Genomic DNA, 21,880 nt, shown 5'->3' with positions numbered 1-21,880 from the left:
TGCTTAATGGGCAAATTTATCTGATTTGAATTATACAAAATAATAGGTTCGTTCTATTCAAGTCTCATCCCAGACCCACCCCCCTTTTCCAGCCCTAGGGGAGGGAGCGTTAAATAATGGTCTGTGTAAACTGATGCTCATGCAGTAAGAGTTTGGAGAAGTGCTGCTTGTACAAGTTAAAGCAGGCAGCGAGGAAAGCAACCGCATAACAAGCCGCTGCGGGAACAAAGTGGACCTTCCTGAAATTAAGCCATGTCTTTCCTCACGAGGGTTTTGACAACGGCATGCAAGCAGCCACTTGAATGGGAGAGGACTTACTTCTACCAGGAGCTTTTTGCCTGCGGCTTTCACCAGCTGCCCAAGCTTTCCAGCAGCCCGTCGCTGGAGGTGCCGGACAAGTCGCCGGGGGCGGCAGCCAACAAAGCCCCGGGGCCGGCGGCGGGCTCGGGGGGCGCAGGGGGGCTGCTGGAGCCCCCCCGGCAGCGGCTCGGCAGGGTGAAGAGCCTGCAGGAAATGCCGGGACCCAACACCCTCTACAATCTTTACGAGTTCTTCTGGAAGGACGGCTTCGGCCGCATTCATGAGATCCAGGTACAGCCGAGTTGGAGATTTCGTAGATTTTAGTCCCGCCGGGGTTACTTCGGCTTTTCCCTCACAAAACGTTGCTCAACCCCCGAGCTAGCAGCACCGCGCTCCTGTTATGAAAGAGCCGGGGTCAGGAGGAGCCCCATTCAATCTCCGCGTCCCTTCAGATGGAGGTTTAGCGGTTTTGTCTCGGTCAAGCACGGGGCTTTCAGCCGGGCGGGCATCCTCTGAGGAGCTCCCCCCTTCCCCTTGTGCGCGTAGCGCGTACCCCCGCTCCTGGAGCTCCCTCTTTCTTTTCATCTTTATGCGTGTACGTGGCTGCCTTAGACTCTTCGGGGGAGAAAAAAAAAAGAAAAAAAAAAAAACGGGATTTTTTAGAACTGGGCCGCTTCACAAACTTGCAAATTACCTATTTGCGGGCTTTCCTCGGCTCTCGGACCGCAACACCCCCCTGAGGCGGGGGCAGCCCCGGTCGCGCTGAGGCGCCTCAGCTCCCTCAGGCAGCGGGGGCGAGCTCCCTGACGGCGGTCCCCCGCCGTAGCCAGAGACCATTTTGTCTCCCAGCCCCCGCCTTTCTCCTGGCCTCCCCTTGTATAAATGCACCCCGCAGGGCCGCCTGGCCGGGTCCTCCTTCCCTCCCCTCGGCAGGAGGCGGGCGGTTTGAAACCTCCCCGGAGCCGGGGGGGGCCAACGGTCGCGGCTCGGCGGCCCCGTGGGCGCGGGCGGGGAGGCGGGAAACGGGGCGCGATGTGATGGCGGCCGGGGGCTCCCTGAGGGGCCGCGGCGGGCGGGCAGCGACCCCCGGGGCCTCGGGGAGCGGGGACGGCCCCAGCCGCTTTCCCTTGGCCCTGCTGAGGGTGGGCTGAGGAAGCGGGGTGTGTGGAGGGGGGAAAATGGCAGAAAATGGCAGGAAATTAGGCGCTGGGGGAGCTAATAAGTTCCTCGGATTTGTCTGGCTTTGTTGTAGTTATCACTGAGATAGATTAGATTTTTTTTTATCTAAAAAGTGTCACGCTCCTCAGTGTTTGGTGAGCCATGTGTGATGGCGGCCAAGCTCTATATTGCTGCTGCTGAATTAATTGTTTGACTTAATTACTTCCTAACAGGTACATGCAGATAAACTTATCTTTATAATTGCTAAAGTGTGTTCTTACGCTATATTTCTTATATTACTGTATTTCACCACTGCTCTGGTGGCACACAGAATTTGCGAGGCACTCGCCATAGTATTGTAACACTAAAATCCTACCTTGTACACCGAATTCAAGGCTACCTTGAGATAAGTACGCAAGTCAACACAATGAAAATTATTCAAACTATTAGAAAGAATGTAAGAAGACATAAAGAGTGCGTGCTTTTCACTACTGCTAGCTGAATAAGAAATTTTCTTCTTAAGTGAACATTATTCATAGAAAGGAAAGCGGGAGAAAGGACAAGGAGGAGTTGTAACACAACACCGGTTTTTATTCCATTTAGAGTCTCAAAAATCACTTTGCAAATCACGGCTGGCCTGTTTGCAAACATGCTGGATGCAGGCAGGCATTAGCCGGCTTAATAACAGTCTGTTAAATTTAACAATGCAGTGCACATCAGGAATGAATTAATCTGAAACCCTTTGGTAACCAGCACAGCTACTTAAACGTTGTCCTTTGGCGCTCACAAGCACTCGTACGCTATATGCAGAAGGGGTGGGGAAGCCGGGCGTTTTTCACAAAGGAGATTCTGTTCTCGGTAACATGATTCCAGTTAGTCCTGGCCAAAGCAGTAATGCCTACAGCAATTATGACAAAGGAAAAGTATTTTTAATTTGATGGGGGTCAGATCTCGTGTCTCATCGGTACTGTACGAGTATAAAGAAAATAAAGGTGAGGGGAAGGGGTTTGGGTGCTGACAGTTTGGACTTATGATGTGTGAAATGGTGTGAGAATGGTATGAGACATTCAAGTGAAATATTTTTAACGTCTGGAATAAGGGAAAGAAAACCTATGTTGTGACAGAAAATATGGAAAAGAAATTCCAGGCATTCCTTTAAACATCAGGTTGATACAGTGATCACCATTCTGCTGAAAACACAAGAAGTCCTCACCCATTTCTGTTTTAAAACTGATATATGTTGGATTGACTCGATTGACAGTTTACTTTCTGGTAAAGTTTATCATCCCTACGTGATAAATCCCTTACCGTGAGTGAATAAAAACAGTCAGTTCCATAAATATCAAATTTGTTGAACCTCTTTTTGTGGGATTGGTGATCTGTAACCCCCTCACCCCACTGCATTTTCCTTACAGCACTCATCTCCCACCACAAGCTTGCCTTAAAGCCTCTTGGTCTCTAAATCTCTTCAGGATTCCTTAAAATACCTCTGGGGCAAGAGCTGCTTTGGGAATGTTTTTTCATTGCCCATTGGTCTGCATGTGATGTTTGGTTAGCAGGAGACGAGCAGAAATGGTAATGGTTGAGTTCCCACTGCTGCATATCCCTTGTCAGGGTGACAGATGTTTACGTATCATTTGAATCCAGATGCTGGTTGTTGGAAATGGGAAGAATGTAGTTGTAGGAGACCTTTAACTGTGTTTAAACTTGGCTGAAATTGGCCAATGTGTTCCGAAAGTGGTCAAGTGGAGACTGTCAGAGACCACAATTGCACAACCCTTGTTTTATTTGGAAAGTAGGCAAAATTAATTATGTTTTAATAAGCACTTGGTACCGTATGGTAAAGAGCAATTCATACGTCTTAAATTTACTGTTGGCAATTAAAAGTTTCATCTCCGTAACCAATACTGATTAAAACGTATCTCATAAATTAATATTGGGTCAACACTAGATTTTCACTAGCTTAGTTGTATCAAACTTGTTTGATTTCTAACAAACATAACTGCAAGCAGATGTCTTTAGGTTAGATGCAAGTAACGTGTCAAATTTGGTCAATTTAACTTATTTTGCTACTCTAAAGAGAAATAAAACCTTTAAGACCTTGAACTGTCTTAAATCTAAAGTCCTAATGATAAATTTTGACAACTCCTTTGCAGACTCTTTTTCTGAACATGATGATGAACCTCTACTCCAAGTGAATTCCTGGGAGTTGTTTTGTTTCACAACAATATTGTAATTAAATTTGTTTAAAATAATCAGTAAGATTTCCTCAGACAGTGACACATCCCTTACTGTTTAATTGCCTGTTGCTTGCCTCTGGCTTGAATCATACAACTTGTGGATCAATCGGCCACTAAACAAACCTCACTGCAGGAATAACACTTCAACTTTTCCTTCCTTTTTCAGAATTAATGTATGGCTTTCTCCAAAGTTTGCCATTGATGAATGTGTCCTAAAATATACTTTTTTCACTAGGCTGTTATGCTATCATCATCCTTGGTTAGATGTAAGAAACTATACACTTTTTTTTTTTGTAAAGAATAAACTAGTAGAGTAAGTCTGTTTACAGAAGACATTGCAAGTAAGTTATTATCCTTCTGTATTATACTTTCAAATTCACCCTACTTACCTCCTTGTTTTCCATTTTTTTCAGACATTCTTTCTTACTTGATCTGAAGATATGTGTGCTTTTAAGTGCCCCAACTCCTTTGATTTTATGGGTATTTGGTTTCACTAGCACTTCTGCGCCTTAGAGCTTTGGGTATTTTCAGTCAGGGGTCCTGAACAGTGTGACCCCTCTATTTTCCTGCTGAATACTTCACAGTAATACTACAATGTGTTCCCGTGACATTTCAAACCATTCCTTGATGGGAAAACTGGGAATCGAGCTCTAGATGCAATACATTGATTGTCACTGTGTGACAAATTGTCAGTTTCCTTTTCTGTTGATTTTCCTTAGTAATACTTTACTTCTGTTTCTCTTTGTTGGTGATATTGTAGCAAAAACACACTCAGGAATACGGAAAGATCTTCAAGTCTCACTTTGGTCCCCAGTTTGTTGTATCCATTGCAGATCGAGATATGGTTGCTCAAGTCCTCCGGGCAGAAGGTAGAGCACCACAAAGAGCTAACATGGAATCATGGCAGGAATACAGAGACTTGCGAGGAAGAGCAACGGGACTTATTTCTGCGTAAGTGGTGTTATCCCTTCATTTTCTAAGTTTTATTGTAAAACTATAGTGATTTTTCTGAAGGACTGTACTGGTCATCTGGGAATTCATTCTCTTCTGCATGGAAATGTTTGTATGTTTAGCAGGGGGAGGAGGAGGCTATCAATTTATAGTGAATTGTCTATTCTGCTGTAAATTTTCAAAGGATTGGTAACAATGCATAGTTTGAATGTGGAATGAGCTACCTCACATTAAAACATTCTTAGGGACTGATTATCTGGAAGCAGTATATAAGAGCAGGGCTTACTAGCCTTGGCATAACACTGCACAAATACGATTTTTCGATCTGCTTCAGATCCAGATGACTGCAACAAGTTGGCAGTGTGTTGTGTGGACTTGCTGACTTGGGTTCACTTTATTGTTCACCAAAGTGTCCTCTCACTAGATTAATGCAGAGGTCACTGTATCATAAATTTATACTGTAGCGCATCCCTATGCAGATGTATCTTTTTGTACATGGCTGATTGTAGAAAAGTCATCTAGCTTTAAAGCTTGCATAAACCGACAGTGCATGTGTGGGTGTGGTTATTTGCCACCAGGAACTGCTCACAGTCAGCGCTGACATAGGCTGTTTATTTAGAGGGAAACCGATTTCCTGAGTCATGGCCAGTTTATTTCTTTAATGGTGGCACTTCAGCCTCAAATCTTAAGCTGCGCTGCAGAGTCAAACTAACAGTTCCTTGATATTTTGTTTGAGGAGAACTTAAATCAAGACAGACTCAGAAAGCGTCTGTTAAAGAGATTAAATTTTGCTGCTGGCCAGTAAGTTTCTATACCTTACAGCAGCATTATTCCAGTTGAAAAAAAAAATCATGGGAAATACATTGTAATTCAGAATAAATTCATTAAAGACAGTTGCCTGTCTTCATGGGGAATTGAAAGTTATCCCTGGAGCCACAGTTCCCAACAGTTCTGCTTGTATCAAGCAGGCAGATGCTACAATTCAGAATTCTAGTCTTCAATAAAAAGATTTCAAAATATATCTAAAGGAGACTTTATCTGTAAATAGTTTCTCAAAGCTTTGTCTGTTGTCCTATTTCTTTGTAGATTTAGAATTAACATAACTGAAAGTGATTTATCAATAATGGGATTTACAGTACTAGCTTAAATTTTTGATTTGTCAGATCTGGATGTGATACCTACCTTTGACAATTAAATACAAATTCTAACCAAAAGCAAGTTTGCAAACTATCCATTCAAATAATTATTTAAAGTAATTTTAGTAAGAAAATTGTGCAAATCTAAATTTCTTATGTTAAGTACTACTAAAACTAATTTGGAGGCACATGTCAAGTTCAGAACACTGAGTTGACAAGTTCTGTCACCCAAAGATTGCCTTCAGATGTATAGACATGTTGCAACACTGAATTCTAATGTGAACATGCAATAAGTACGAAATGAAAATGTAGGAGCGTAATACCAAGTATATGTTATCATAACTCCATTATTTTCATTTCACTACTTAATTTTTCATCTCAATAATATAAGCAGTTGTCATTTCAGAGCTCTCCCTGAGCTAGTGATTGTTAAGAACAGTTGTGTGTAGACATTAATAATTTCTTCTAGGGAGGGGGAACAATGGCTAAAAATGCGAAGTGTACTGAGGCAAAAAATTCTGAAACCCCAAGATGTGGCTGTTTACTCTGGAGGAGTCAATGAAGTTATCACAGATTTGATTAAAAGGATCCACACCCTCAGAAGTCAAGAGGATGATGGGGAAACAGTGACCAATGTTAACAACCTTTTCTTCAAGTATTCAATGGAAGGTAGGTCTGAGCTGTATAACATCTGTGGCGAAAATTAATGTAAAATGATGTGCTTATGTTTAGGTATTTTTGTCATAAATGACTTTTACCCCATCGTGATTAATCTGAAATGGGAAGCTTGACAGTTTGCATTCAGATACCTTCCTCCTGAAGGCAGTGGCTATCGGTGGAATTCCTTTGTAGATTCCAAACAGACGATACTTTGTAATAAGGGACAATTACTGTGGAAATGCTGACACATAGGCAAAATGGACAGACACAGCCCTGACCAGTTTCAATATTCAATGTTTCTATATAAATTTCTCAAGAATAAGAGTGTTAACCTTCTAATGGTTTGCTTTCTAAGACATGTTAATTTAACAGTCTACTGGCCCAGTTCCAGATCAGCAATCACTACTTAAATTCTGTTCATAGTATGTTGTGGGAAAAGATAGTGCTTTTCCCTGCCTACAACATACCAAGTGTGAGATTATGCTTGCCTTAAAATCACCTGGCACTGGCTACTACTAATGAAGGAATGTTGTGCTAAATGGAACTCCAGCCTCCACTAGTGTAGGATTTCCTGTGTTCTTATAGAGATCTAATGGCGATATGCATTCACACATTCCTTTGACTGGCTTCATACAGCCTGATCCTGTTATATATAGTACCTTTTAAAAACACAGGCACTCTGCTGACAGACATCCAAATAACTTCAGTTTTGCAAGAACTTCAAAATTGCTCACCTATGAAGATGCTGCATTAAATGGCTGTCTGTTTGGCAAACTAATCTAAGTCTGTTCTACGTTATTAATGTCTAAAAATCACATTCAACTAAGTTACAAATTTTATGGAATTTTAAACTCTGAGCTTACAGATTCACTCTAACTGGCAAGTTAAATTCTTCACATTCTTTTAGCTTTTTATTTATAACTTGTGCCTGGCACTCATTTATTTCCTATATCAACTGCGTTTTTGATCAACTCACTGTCAACTGTTCAGAGAACCAGTGTGTTAGATTTTTCGAAAAGTCTATCTAAACAATAAAAGAATGCATAAGAACTGGCAGTTGCTGAAAGACGTGCAAGAGAAATAAAAGACACATGAAAATGGAGGGCTGCTCTGCTTCTTTTGGAATTCCTGGCTGTCCTCTCATGCTGAACATTACTGACATGGTAGCCGCAGTCTTTCTGGGATGTTAACTAGGATTTTTACTTTTTTTACTGTTTTAATTTTTTATCTACTCACAGCTGCAGTGATAGTAACAAAGCTTTTGGAAATTAGAATAATTAAGATTATAATTATGTTAGAATTTTAACTCCTCACCTTATTAATATCTGTATATGGAAGTGTATACCAAATTCTTTGATCTCGTATGTGCAGGTGTGGCAACTATTCTGTATGAATGCCGGTTGGGCTGCCTGGAAAACAACATCCCACAGCAGACTGTTGAATATATTGAGGCTCTGGAGTTGATGTTTAGTATGTTTAAGACCACTATGTATGCAGGTGCTATTCCCAAATGGCTTCGTCCTCTTATTCCAAAACCCTGGAAAGAGTTCTGCAGATCCTGGGACGGACTCTTCAAATTTAGTAAGATTTAGTAGTAGAAAAGTTCTGCTGTTTTCCTGCAGGTTCTTTGTGTGTTTGAACAGGACTTACTGTATTTCTCACCTAAAATTACTAGGAAACATTGCAGCGGAAGAGATGCTGTGATAATGAAAAAAAAACAACCCACCTGAACTATTAACTAGTGATCTGAGTAATAATATAATTAAACTCACTGTGAAGTTTAAATATACACATACGAACACAGAAGTTGGTGTAGAAACATAGCACGGTACTGCAGTATCTTTTTTTAAATAAAGCATTTTATACTACTTTATGACTACTTTCAGTCATCTGAGTAAAAAGGAGAAGTTATCTTTGATATATATATATATATATATATTTAATATTCTGGAGTATTTCAGAGGTCTGAACCTTCTTTCCCTGTCTAATTTTAGGAAACTGCATGCATCTTTGTATTTATTTTATTAACACTATTTGTCTAGATAGGTTTGTGTAGGTCTTTTTCAGAGCAGATTCTTAAGTTTCTTATTTTTTTAATCTGCCTATATGTATTGATCTGTACTTACAGTAAGCATTAGGGAATCTGTTTAATGCTGGTATGGTTGTGTTTTCTGCAAAACACATTGAACTTTTTTACACTGCCACTTTTAAATTATTTCCTGTGGAAAAGTTCTCTCTTTCCCTTTCGTGGGTTAAAAACAAGAGCAGACTTCAGCTAAAAGTAGGTGAAAAACTGTTCTTGAGGAATTTGTTCCATTTGAAACTTGTTATGCTACTTCTTTCTTTAATTCCATTGTGAAAAAAGGAATTAAATGGTGAATATCACTGCGATGTGTGTATTTGTGAAGGATTCAAAAAGGAATATGTCGATTCTAGTTCTTTTTGTAAGCTCATTCTGTGAGACATTCATTTTCAGGGGAGTTTTCACCTTTGAAGCACTTGTTTCACTGAAAATGTTTGTAGTCACAAAGGTATAAATGGGACTGTGGGTAAAATCATTCAAAAGAAAATATCATTCACTGAAGTTTTTCCATTTTTGTTATTACTTGATGCTCCTCATCTTTGTCTTCAGTGTGATTCAGTTCGGTGGCTTTGACCTCCTGGTTGCCGCTAACATCTTCTAACAGCCGCTGTGTGCTGACTTGCAGCACGCTCTGCACAGGTCACCACTTCTTGCAGAGTCATCAGAAAACAAGCCAGGTGGGCGTAAAACTTGACCTTGAGCTTCCTTCGCTTCCAGTCAGAATCTACAGCCTCTTGTGTCCTCTCCTCACGCTCAGCGTTCTCGTGCTGAGAGTCACCAAGGCTCCTATCAGCTCAGTCTTTCCTTATCACGAGTACCCAAGGACCTACACCACCGCGCTTTAATCTTTTCCCTGAGAAAATAGATTTAAAATATTTTATCTGGTTATGGCTACGTAGTATAGCATAAGGGAATAGAGGAACTGAAGTTACTGAATGGAACCAGCTGAAAAATAGAAATGGAGGCCTAACAATTTTTTTGAATCCCAAAGGTCAAATCCATGTTGACAACAAATTGAAGGCTATTCAGTCTCAACTGGACCAAGGAGAAGAAGTGAATGGTGGGCTACTTACATACCTCCTAGTGAGTAAGGAGCTTACTTTGGAGGAGATTTATGCCAATATGACTGAAATGCTGCTGGCAGGAGTGGACACAGTAAGCTTGTTATCATTTTTATTGAGCACAGTTGTTTTGTAAATCAATTCACAGTACCATCCACAGCTACCTTTGGGAGTACAGGAGGGATGTGCGTGTTGTTTTTAAGGACATAATTTCTGACACGTTTAAGTCATGATATCTTTTATACGATAGAAAATAACTTGCTATTCTGTCTAATCTGCCTACTGGAATGAAGTCAGTAGTAAATCAACTGGGACACGTGTTTTGGATCAGGTGCCTGGTTTCTGCTGCAGTTAGGACGGGGGCCACAGGCACAGAAGGGGGATGTTAGCCCAGCACTGACATAGGTGAACATGAGTTCACTCTACCTCTACTTGAGATGGCAACAGTCAGCCAGTCTGAGGCAGAGTCATGGTGGTGGGGCTCAGCGCTAATTAAACTGGAGTACGAGGTATGTTACCCCTAGGGAAACATTTCAAGTGCGCCAAGCTAGACCAAATGATGCATTTGTCATCCAGACAAATGTAAAAGCCATGTATATATCTACCCTTCTTCTCAGTCCTGTTACATGGAACCAGTGCAGCTTAGCATTGACTGCAGCAAGGCAATCAGAATAAGAAAATAAGAATTACTGTATTGTATATGCTATATATATGGATTTAGAGTATCAGTGAACAGTGTTACTATAAATGAATGTAAACTTTTTTTAAAAGAACTTTACTATTTAATAGAGCGCTATGTAGGGCTGTGTTTAATAATCTTAAAGTAAAAAAGATTAAGTAAAAAGTATCTTTAAAGGTTTTTTTAAAAAAATCTTGATAATTGAATACAGATTTTTTTTTTTTTTGAATTTAAGAAAAGTCTGTAAGGTTTCTAAGGAAAACAAAACAAAATGGTAATACTTTTGAGTTCCAAAGTAAGGAGCATATGTAAAGCTTACATGCTGAAGATCAATCTGTTCGTTAAATATTCCACGGGCTTATGAGTTTAGAGAGCTTTTTAATGTTTGGCTCTTAAGTAAAGCACAGTTATTCTGCCTATTCATTTTCTAATCTTTCAGACCTTTAATTTTCCACTTTTAGTGTGACAAAGTTTTCAGTAAGTTATAAGGACAGTGTTCAGGTTCATGCCAATGAGTTTCTCTTTCCATTTGACGCAACTTTCTCAGCTGGCAACAATTTTGTGAGAGTATGGCACTTGTGATTTCCTCATTTCCCGGCACAAGACAGAAATTGAGGGAACCTTTTTTATCCCCTTCTGCTGTCATTTCAGATCTCATTTTATCACAGAAAATGAAGGTGGTTTAGAGGGTTATAAAAGCTTTCAACAAAATTGTAAGGCAGCTTTTGGCTACGAAGCATTTTGGCTGTCCCTGGAAAAGTGCTAATTTTTAAGAGGTTATGAAGGAGCTGGGAACCAGGGAAGAAACAGTGTTTACATCACAGGAAGTTTTGTATGCAGTTGGCACAACTGCCAGCTCCTCTGAGCTCTGAGAGGAATAGGGCAGGGTTGTATTTAGCAGGGAACAACAACTCAATATTACAAGAAGAAGAAAATAAAGCTTCTCAGAATTACTTCTAGCACTATACCCCAGTTTGAACATGATATAAAAGGTCACCATCATGACGAATTTGCATTCTAAATTGCTCTTAAATGCAAGCCCCAAATAAGACATTTCCAGCTTTATTTTTTTTTAAACTCATACCCATACAATGTGATATTCAGCTTTGCTGTACCAATGAGTGAAAAGCTAAAAATGAAACTGTTTACTGCTAAGAAAGTGAAACTGGTTGTCTGTCTTCATTATGCAAGTAGAAAAACAAACACATTTTAAAATTATTCAAGAAAATTAAGGTAGAGTTAACAATCTGTCTTAAATGCTGTAAGATGCTAAGAACAACACAGGTTGCTGTTTAGTGTGTTTATGTTTCAGTATTGTTTATGTAGTTTTGTTTGCATTTGCTTTTTCTGTTACTTTTTAATATTTCACTGAGAAAGTATCAGCATGGATTGTTTTGATATATGGAGGATATTTGGGCGGAAAAGGGCTGAAGGAGGAGATAGTGGAGTCTGACAACATCCCATTGAATCCAGATGTTAATCATTACCAGTCAGTTTTATAACCATAAACGTAAAACACATAGGGGAACACTTTGCTTTTCTTGGCTTGAAATTGTTTTTAATCTGCTCTTGTTGGACTTAATGATGATGGTAGTGGTTTCTTCCTCAGACTTCTTTTACTTTGTCCTGGGCGACATACTTGTTGGCAAAGCACCCTGAGGTTCAACAACGTGTTTATGAAGAAATAGTCAATAACCTGGGGAAAGACCAAGTTCCTGTTGCTCTTGATGTCCCCAAATTGCCTTTGATTAGAGCTGTGCTGAAAGAAACCCTGAGGTAAGGGTTTTTGTAATCGTTAATTAAAAAAAATAATTCCATTTGGTTGTAATGAATTTTGAGTCAATGCTAATGTTTGTATTTGATATTTATTATTTGCTCCTTCTGCTTTTACTTACTGTAGCAGTATTGTGTCCAAGGATATCCAGGGAATGAAATATGATAGCTTATATAATGTTTAATGCTTTTTAAGTACGGTAAAATTAGTATCACATATTTAGGACATGTCTGTTAAGGCGGGTAATTGAAAGTTTGATTTTGGCCTTTTAAGTATTAGTCTGTAGAAAGGACTGTAATAACCTAGTCTCCTCCACCCCCCACACTACAAAGTGGTACTTTGCTTCTTCATTTTAAGCTTCTTTACTTAAATTGAAGGCATGTGACGTGCTTTTTTTTTTTTTATGTTTATACCAAATGTTCATAGTGAGGTGAGAGGAGTAAGAGGGTGTTAAAGAAGGCTTCAACAAGTGTTTTTCATCTCTCTGTAGTGTTAAAAAAAAAAAAAAAAAAAAAAAAAACAACTCCAGCTTGACCAACTGATTGCCCGTTTGTACATGTATAAAGCAAATAAACTCATAGACCAAATAGCTCTACCTCCAGTTACTAGTTTATATATTTCTCTCAAGTATTAATGATATTCTCACAGATGTTTTAAGGTCTTTTTATCTCCCAACTGATCTGTACTTTCAAAGAACCTTTGCGCTCTGAATGCATGTTAGATTGGAAACTAAACTTTTTACGTTGTATTAGTTATTACTCTTGAAATTCTCTTAAATATTTGTCTCTAGGTTATACCCAGTATTGCCAGGAAATGGAAGAGTGACCCAGAAAGATCTGATTGTTGGAGGATACTTGATACCTAAAGGGGTAGGTTCTGTTGCAGTTTTCTGGAGAGAACAGGATTTATTTTTTGTATCTGAGATGTAATCTGTTGCAACATATTTACACTTCACTGATTTCAAAGGATTTCACTGACCTAGAGCATTAGGACAAAAATGTTATAACAATACCCACGTATATGACAAAAATTGATTTTATAATTGACTTGTTGCTGTTTTTGTTGTTTTAATAGGTTTGGTTCCTCACCTGCTAATCAAGTTTAACCTTGTGGCTTGTACTTGATATTCTTGAGGGTGGAATCTGTTGAAAACATCTCTGTGCAATGTTAGAATTTTATTAAAAAAAAAAAAGTATGAATTTCATTATTTTTGCCAGTTTTTCTAGTTCTTTGCCTATTAATTTCCTTTTTAGAAACCTTGATTTCCTTTTAAAATTATGGATATTTCTTTCTATTGTTCAAATATTACACAGAGAACAAGGTAGAACTATGTAACTCTTCCAGTTGACTACACAGTCCCCTTTTACTTCTGTTGGAGCAACACTGCTTTGAAACATTCAGGATTCTTAATATAATTAAATATCCTATTTTTTTTTTTCCCTTAGAACTTATTTGGAAACATCACATTTATTATTGCTTCTTTTTTTCCCCTGAGATGTTTTTTAACGCTCTTTCATTATTTCTCTTTCCATTATCCTGTGTCTTTTCCCTTTCTCTCATAATACCTGTTTGAGACAATTCCCAGCTCCTGTGACTTTTGCTCCAATCTCCTTCCTCATTGATCTTCTCTAATTGTGCTTTTTTTGTTTGTTTGTTTTGTTTGTTTTCCTGGAATTACTCAAAGATACTTAATTTTTATAACCCTAAAGTGATAAAAGTATAAATGCGCTTTTTTTTGTGTATTGGAGTTAGATAAGTATAAATAACATTTATTTCTTTAGACACAGCTGGCACTCTGTCATTATGCTACTTCATACAATGAAGAGAATTTCCCAATGGCAAATGAGTTTCGGCCTGAGCGCTGGCTGAGGAAAGATAATTTGGACAGAGTAGACAATTTTGGTTCCATCCCCTTTGGTTATGGCATTCGAAGTTGTATTGGAAAAAGAATTGCAGAACTGGAAATTCATCTTGCACTGATTCAGGTTAGAAATGTATGACAGCATTAGAAGAAGAAAAATGTTTTGGTATGATTTTTTTCTATGTATACCATTTCTGGATATCTTATTGTGCACAAAAACATTGTTTTGGAGTGTTGTCTAGCATGCTCATTCTGCAAAGGCTTAAAAAATTGAAAATAATCATGCTTGAAGAGTAGCATACTAGTTAAACTACATGGCAGAAGAAAAAATCTTTGTAATCCAAATGAAGTAAAACTAAAGGTAATACTATTAAGGAAATGTATGGATTTAGTACAGAAGATTTTTATAAGCCTTCTTTAACGTATATTAGGATGGTTACCTGCTCAGTTACAGTATTTTATTTACAAAGAACTCAATACATGAGAACAGGTGAAATGTTTTTTATATCCTTGTTCTGATCATCGTGTTATCATAACTAGCGAGATTAAATTCTTGTGTTTTTTTTTTTCTATTTTCTGTGGTTATTCTGTCCCTTCTTTTTCCTTCTTCTAATTTTACTTTATTATCATTTTATATATAGCTACACATATAGTTACATAGGTAAATAGTACATATTAACATATATTGTTTTCCATTGTTTCATGACCTAAAGCTTTCCCAACAGCTGCTCCAGTTCTTGTCATTTACAAGGCTACCTTTAACTCAAATACTGAAATGGGCTTGTGCTGTCAAAACTCAAGGATTTGGAAACTATATATAGTTACTTAACTATAACTGTATTTATCCACATTTTATCTATTTAAAGCAAAACTTGATTAAATTTGCCTTTAAATTTCCTTAAGTAAGCACCTAAAGCAATCTTTAAACAATTAGCAACTGTCTTTCAGAACTCAGAATGAGATAGCTCTCAGGGGACTGAATAAAGCAAACATAATTTCCTCTATTTGAAGAGGAGGATCAAGGAAATAATAGAGATCCTGCTTTTGTTTTCTGGGAAGAAATTGAAACAAAATACTATACAGCTCATTTACAAGCACCAAGATATTTAAGCATTTTAAAAATAGTAGTACACAAAGCATGGAGCTGATTGACGAGACGTTGTCAGACCAGTCTCATTTTTTTCTTTGATTTGATTACTTCTCTAATGTCACGGATATAGAAGGAATCATGTCTTCTGACTTCAGGAAGTATTTTTCACATGTCCTATTCTAACAATTAATAAAACTTGTTCCAGATGAAAGTACCTATAAAATGCATGCAGAGCTGTTTAAAAAAAAAAAAAGGTACCTGAAGTATTCTGTCTTCAGCTTCAAACAGTGGTGGGCTAGAACCTCTTGAGGTTTGTTTTAGCCCACCATTTCTATGATTTATGTTTGCAAATGAACCACAAATTAGAGTGGTTCTATTCAGGAAGGGATCTTGTATCTGTTTCCTTGCCTTATTATGGTTATTTCACTCGGTGTACTGGACAGTCCTGTTTCATGTTTGTTTTTGCGTCTGCCCAGGAAGATAAACGCATGCAATGAAATTGGGGCTTACTTATTTGTTTTATAATTGTACTTATTGATTTATAGTAAAGGAATTGAAATCAAAAGTACCTAGAGGTTTGAAAGCTCACAAGGTTTGAAAGAGGCCTTCATTTCTTTGATAGTTCAGACTGATAGCTCAACTTTTTTTTTTCTCTCCGTGTGGGAATCACAGCACTCAGTGGAACAGAAGACATAAATTGATAACAGAAATTTTGTTTGTGACAGTCTCTTGTATTTTCTTTTCTGAATTCTTCATCTAATCTTCATCTGTATTTTTTCAGGTTTTCTAATACTTGTCTTATTTGTCTTTATAGTTGCTTCAGAATTTTGAAATCAACATTTCTCCCAAAACTGAACCAGTTCATGCCAAAACCCATGGACTTTTAACACCTGGAGACTCCATCAATGTGAGATTTTCTGACAGAAAGTGAGACTCAACTGTTTTGGAAATACTTGTGTGTTTTTTGTGGAAACAGGCTTGTATCTTATGGATGTTTGATCGTGTGTGTTCTCTGGTTTGTACTTACTTGGCAAAATGATCAAGTATTATACTCTGCCTTAGACCCGGCAGAACATAAAAAAAGTTACCTCTCCTATAATAGACAATTACATGCTAAAGGCATGAAGATACATGCTAAAATAATTCCTCCTTGCACTGAAATTCTTTATTTTTCTTTATTTCGAACTGTAACAACACATGCATTGAAAAACACAAAGTGAAATTCAGACACATTGGTGTCATTCAGTAGTTTTATTACACTGCTTTGTCATAAAAGTTAATTACTCATGTGAGTCTGTTTGAGAGCAAGAGGATTACTCTATGGTATATGCAAATTAGCTGCATTTATGAGTTTGCGTTTTTGTTTCGTGTCTTCCAGTGTGCATTTTAAAAATTTCCACATAACATTGAAATTATGAGATCATTTTTCTCTTGTCTGTAAAAACATTTACACTACATATATTTAATGATATGAAAAGTAATGACTGAAAAAAATACGATTTGTTAACTTGCCTAGACTCAAAATTCAGAGCAATTTACAATTTATCCAAACATAATCCCCATAAAAAGTTTCCATATGATTAAAAAAAAAATCTTAAGAGTTTAAATGTCATATTGTAGAGTCATGAACCTAGACATTGTTCTTATCACCAAAGCAAAAGCTGAGTGGAACAGCACAAGCCACTTTCAGTGTTCTAGCTAATATTACGCCAAAACCAAGTGTAAATAATAAAAATGAAGAATTTGTTACATTTTTATCATTTAATTAAAATACTACTATTAACTATCTTTACAGTTCTTCAACAAGAACTGGAAACTTCACATGTAGTTCCCGTAGGCAGGTGCACAGTTGCCTTCTGTAAGATGGAAGTGTGTTTATTGAAATATTTGGATGTTCTATTTTTTTTTTTTTTCCTAGTGTCTAATACAAAGAGGGGATACCAGAAAGATGGTGGGGTTTTTTTTGGGTTTATTTTTCTCGTGACAACTAACAAAAGTCTCTTGCATGAGACTTCAGTCTTTAGATGACTTTAGTATCACTGTACATTCTCATTTTTGAGAGAAACCTTATACATTGGGACCATGTTACGCCTTGAACAACACTCAAACCTGCATATCCTAACATGATATTATCTATGTGATGATGTATAGTTAACTGTTTACATGAGAGACAGGCTTTGACTGTTGTTTGTGAGGTAGTTTACATACTGATAATGATAAAGTTTCAGACATATGTAGAGTTAGAAAAAGTTGTGCAACTCAATATTTAAAATTACATTTTTCTTTTCTCATCTAGCTATAATACGTCAAAGATAAGTTATGAATGAAATAATACACTTTAATTAAAACGGTACACATGAAATTCTGTGTAGCTAACGCATTTTTATAGTTTTTTGTTTACTTTTTGTAGTGCCTTTTCAAAGTCTTGACAAAAGAAAAAAAATCCTCTCCTTCCTATGGTTCTCTTATATAAAATAATACTAAACAAAACTCATCTGTAGGAAGATCAAATGTTTACATGACTTTAAAATGTTAGTCCTGTACTGAGCATATACTTGTACTATAGGAAAAGCAGGTAATCTGTGGAGGGTTTTTTCTTGAATGAGCTGGCCTTCTGATGCTGTTTTCCAGGAATTCACATTATACCCATTTATTTTCTGTCCCACTGTTATTTTCAATCTTAAGTAGAATGAACAGAGTTGTATCTGCTGGAGCAAGCTGACAAACAATAGGAGATTTTTTTTTTTTTTTTTGCAGAGGTCTGTTCAAGTCTGTGGATTGAGTATTTGACTAAACAACTCTGCCAGTTTTTGTTGACCTTAGGACCAAAGGCCCAAGCCTTAAATCCAAATATTGATTCTTTAGAGGGCCTTCTTTTCGCGTTGTCACAGCATCTTTAGAAGCCCCAGCCATTGCTATGTTGCAGTACATTTTCTACTTGATGCCAGTTCCTAACTAATAGATCACTGTGGAAGAGGGAAGAGACATTCTTAAATGCTCTTTAAAGGATTTGAACCTTTTCATGAAACAGTAAACCTGTGTCTTGTTTTAATAGAATTTTGTTTTAATAGAACATGTAAGTTGTCTTTTACACATAATAAAGTATTTATACAGAATTTACAAGTCCTGTTTCTCATTTTAATTGCTATTTATAATTGTATTTTTCTTCCGTTTCTGACAGAAAGTTTCTGACTTGTTGGATAGAACTGGAAGGTTCATTACTGCATGGGAAATTACTTGCTTGGCTAGAAAAGATGGGGATTAATACAAGAATTAAAGGTGTGCAGTGACCCAGTTGAAGGAGAGAAAATATCATTAAGAGTACTGTCATCATGGAGGAAAGTTGCTGGCAAAGTTACCTAAACACTCTGGGACTGATTCTAATGTCATGTTTTGATTAATGATAATTGCTTAATACATAGGAGAGTATAAATGATATAAAGATTAAAGTCAGAAGGTGTAGGGGAAAAATGAAAAACAGAACCTTGAATGTAGTAATAAAGATAGGATGGAATCTAATAAAAAAATCTATTTAGGGAATGAAAATAACTTATTTTGGGGAGCTCACTAGATGAAAATGAAATGTATAGAGGAAGACCTAAATGACTGTAAATTGCAAGTGTGTTGGAATAATGAAAATTACAGCCTAAAATGTATCCGATGACCATATCTGGTAGAGATTAGGGAAGAAGAGGTGAGACCACATCTGTAGTGCAATGTACAGTTTGGTTATGTGTTCAGGAATGGAGTTTGATTTGAACAGGTGAGGCAGCTACTAAGATTGTCGGGTTAATATAGAACATTTCTATGAATGGAGAAAGGGTTTATATCTGCAATGCCTTTTACTCTGCCTGCCTGTGACTTAAGCAGACCAGAAGCCTGCAGATCCAGCACTGACACATCTGAAAGCTGTCACCACTTCTGTCATAGCAGAACTTGCTTCTGTGGACACATGGCTGTGGACACATGGCTTAATTACACACTTGCTGGTTAGATTAGGTAGGAGGTAAAGGTAAATGGATGTCTACAAGAGACTAAATGTATCCTCAACAAAATATTCACGTGGTCCATCTAGAAAGGTGAATATTGAGAGAGGAGATAAATGTTCTCTTCAGATATGTTCAAGTTAAGGTGTTTACTCCTTAAGGTAGAGGACAATGCTGCCCAAAACAAGCATCACCAGGTAGTAATGAGTAAACTGATGTACAAGTTTTCAAGCCATCAGGAGAATGAGAGGCTCGAATAAATTTACTGTGAGAAATGATATGGGGGAAAAAATGAAATTAAAGATTGAACATGGTGAAAAGAATTATATAAAGTGATTCCTTGGTTATAAATCTTGTGTAATGAACTCTGGTCAACTCTTCCATCTTCTTGTTTTCTGTTGTGACCTTCTGCTTGAATAATGATTGCGGTTGCATATTTTTTAAAGTTTTTAAATCAATGCAAATTGTACTAGTTTACAAAGCAGTAGTGACTAAGTATTTTGAAGAACATAGCCACACAGCCGTATACCAGCAGTTACAGAATTTGAAAAGAACTCATGCAAAAACATCAAGATTCAGATACTAAAGATTCAAGGTGTAATTAGAAGTATCTTGTTCTCTGGGTACTTTGGAGTGAAGGAGGGAAAGCAAAGGCTTTGGTGTATGTATATGGTCAAGAAAAGTTTAAGGGTTCATGAAAGCATTGCAACCGGAATTTTAGAAACATAAAATTCCCTTTTTAAATAAATGTATGTGCTTTTTAAGAGTTCCTCTTTTTTTCTTAATGCTAATCCGTACATTCAAAACTAGAATTGCTGTATTCAGTCAGTCTATTCTGTTTTTTTATTGCTCTGTTGTAGGTACATAGGTCTGGAGGGAATCTATGACGAAGTAGTCACAACTACAGCAAAATTGTATTCCAGTGGTGAATGAAACTTAAGAGCTCCTTAAGTACCCAGCGTTGATGTGGCTGTGAAGATGGAGAGTAGCAAGCCTGGCAGCTGTGAGCATGGAGAAGTAGGCACTGGGGGTGTGTTGGGAGCTAGGCAGGAGAGTTGTGCTGCTGTGCACAGGATGGGGAAGGGGAGTAGGAGGACCAAACAGAGTGCAAGCTTTGGGACCGTACCAAGCAGGTAAAATGTGGAAGTGTATATGAGATCAAAGCCAAGGAACTGTAGAGGTCAGCTGGGGACTGTTTGTATGATGGGGGAGGATGAGAGAAATGAAACAAGGCAAGAGAGCAGTTTGGACACCTGATGTGTGTGTTTACTATTTTACACCAAGTATAGTAAATAAAGTTAGATGGAAGGTGTGAGCAGTAAATATTTTAAAACCAGATATACATATATATGTATGTATGCATACAGACACACAAAATATTTTTTATCCTCTGTGATTATTGCACACAGTCGTATCTTTTGCTCTTTCAATTAGTACTTACTAACAGAACTTGCAGATGTGCGGTATTTCCCATGGTTTATTGATGTTTATTCTGAATTAAAAAAAAAAAAAAACTACAACAGCAACGACAAGAAAAAAACAACCTACACATGTATGTCACACAGCGATTTTAAAAAGAATTTCATCTGAGAGTTTCTCCTATATTCTCTAAAGCGTAATTTTCCTCAAAGCACTGAAAATCCTATGCTGTGGTTTTAGTACCACTAGATGGTGCTGCCTTTCTAGTGTTCCTTAGTAAAAGGCAGTGATTGTATATCTAAGAAAAAATAGAAATAACTAAAAGCTATGTACTTAATATATGTAACAAAATTCCTCTATCTTCAAGAACCTGTTTGACAGGGACTCCCAGCCATTCTATATGTAAATGTGTACGTGTGCTCAATTTGTGTTCATTTTTGCATATACTTGCTTAAAATAGTAGTTTACAAACAACTAATAGGACGATATATTCACAGGTTCATGAAGGCCTCCTCAGAGAAATCCCAGCCTTTACAGTCCTGTATGCCTTCTGCTGAGGTTTTTCTTTAACAGAGTTTGCTAATGATTAATTTTTGACAATCTACCTGTTACCATGCAAAATTTGAATTAAAGACAGGCCCTGCTTTGAAGAGATTACAGTCTAGATGAGATAAGAGTAAAGAGGACAGAAAATAATTAAGAGGGATCCTTTGCATTATTTTGGGCTCCATTGTAAATTTCAGCCCTGCATTGCAGTAAACAGTGGGTCTTTTGACACCATTTAAAGGGTATTGTACCAGTCTGTGCAATGTTTGAAACCAAACGTTTGCTGCCAAGTGTTTATCTAGTTGGGAAACAGTTAAATTGACGTGCAAACTCACACAATCAGCCCACTACGCTCAGATAAAAGGAAGGCTGGAACCAGGGATTTTGGAAGGAAGTGTCTAAGGGCTAAGCAATTCCAAGAGAATATTTGCTGCAGTGGAGTTTCAGGATAAGATCTACTTTTAATGTTTTAATGTTTCAAATCTGCCAAATACAGAATTTGTGTCTAAATTAGAGGCTGACAGGTATGATCATCTTGTTCAGATTGCATTTCTTCTATATTTTTTGAGAGTAACAAATGAAAAGTTTGAAAATATGAATGAAACATTTTTCATAAAGGCAAAACCTTGTGTACTTTCGCGTATGCAGGACATGAGCTACAGAATTGCCTAGCTTTGTTTAGGTTAACCATTATTTGTCCAAAAAGCAATTTGCTCAGCCCATGCTCTTCAAGAACCAGTGAGTAATAGTAGTATTTTGGGGATATATTTAATGAAAGATAAAATTCTTTATCTGCAAAACGCAGATAAAGGGTTTGCATTCAGGTTGCTGCTTGTCAGTTGAACTTCAGGGTGTTTGTGGGGGCTCTTAGACTCTGTCATATGAAAAGCAAACCAAGTAACCCAAAATAAAAGGTGCATCATCATGATCCAGGAA

At 37.5% G+C, this 21,880-nt stretch overlaps 1 protein-coding gene across 7 annotated transcripts; it reads left to right on the top strand.

Moving 5' to 3' along the window:
• Nucleotides 1-19,237, top strand: CYP27C1 (cytochrome P450 family 27 subfamily C member 1). 7 transcript variants are annotated; one of them, XM_048046982.2, is made up of 10 exons: nucleotides 7-591; nucleotides 4,459-4,649; nucleotides 6,255-6,454; nucleotides 7,817-8,026; nucleotides 9,520-9,683; nucleotides 11,878-12,044; nucleotides 12,833-12,911; nucleotides 13,824-14,027; nucleotides 15,808-15,900; nucleotides 18,175-19,016. In XM_048046982.2, the coding sequence occupies exons 1-10, from the start codon at nucleotides 253-255 to the stop codon at nucleotides 18,256-18,258; spliced, it is 1,731 nt and encodes a 576-aa protein (XP_047902939.1). In that variant the 5' UTR covers nucleotides 7-252; the 3' UTR covers nucleotides 18,259-19,016. The 7 variants fall into 7 exon arrangements, with proteins under 7 accessions (XP_066856167.1, XP_066856166.1, XP_047902939.1 ...); XM_067000069.1 differs by having other exon boundaries at nucleotides 387-591; nucleotides 4,532-4,649; nucleotides 18,175-19,225; XM_067000067.1 differs by lacking the exon at nucleotides 7-591 and adding an exon at nucleotides 1,178-1,691.
• The last annotated feature ends 2,643 nt before the right edge of the window (nucleotides 19,238-21,880 follow it).

This window comes from Anser cygnoides, chromosome 6, assembly GCF_040182565.1.
Source record: "Anser cygnoides isolate HZ-2024a breed goose chromosome 6, Taihu_goose_T2T_genome, whole genome shotgun sequence".
NCBI lineage: Eukaryota > Metazoa > Chordata > Aves > Anseriformes > Anatidae > Anser > Anser cygnoides.
Note: the sequence above shows the minus strand (reverse complement) of the source record. Positions and strands in the feature narration are given on the sequence as shown.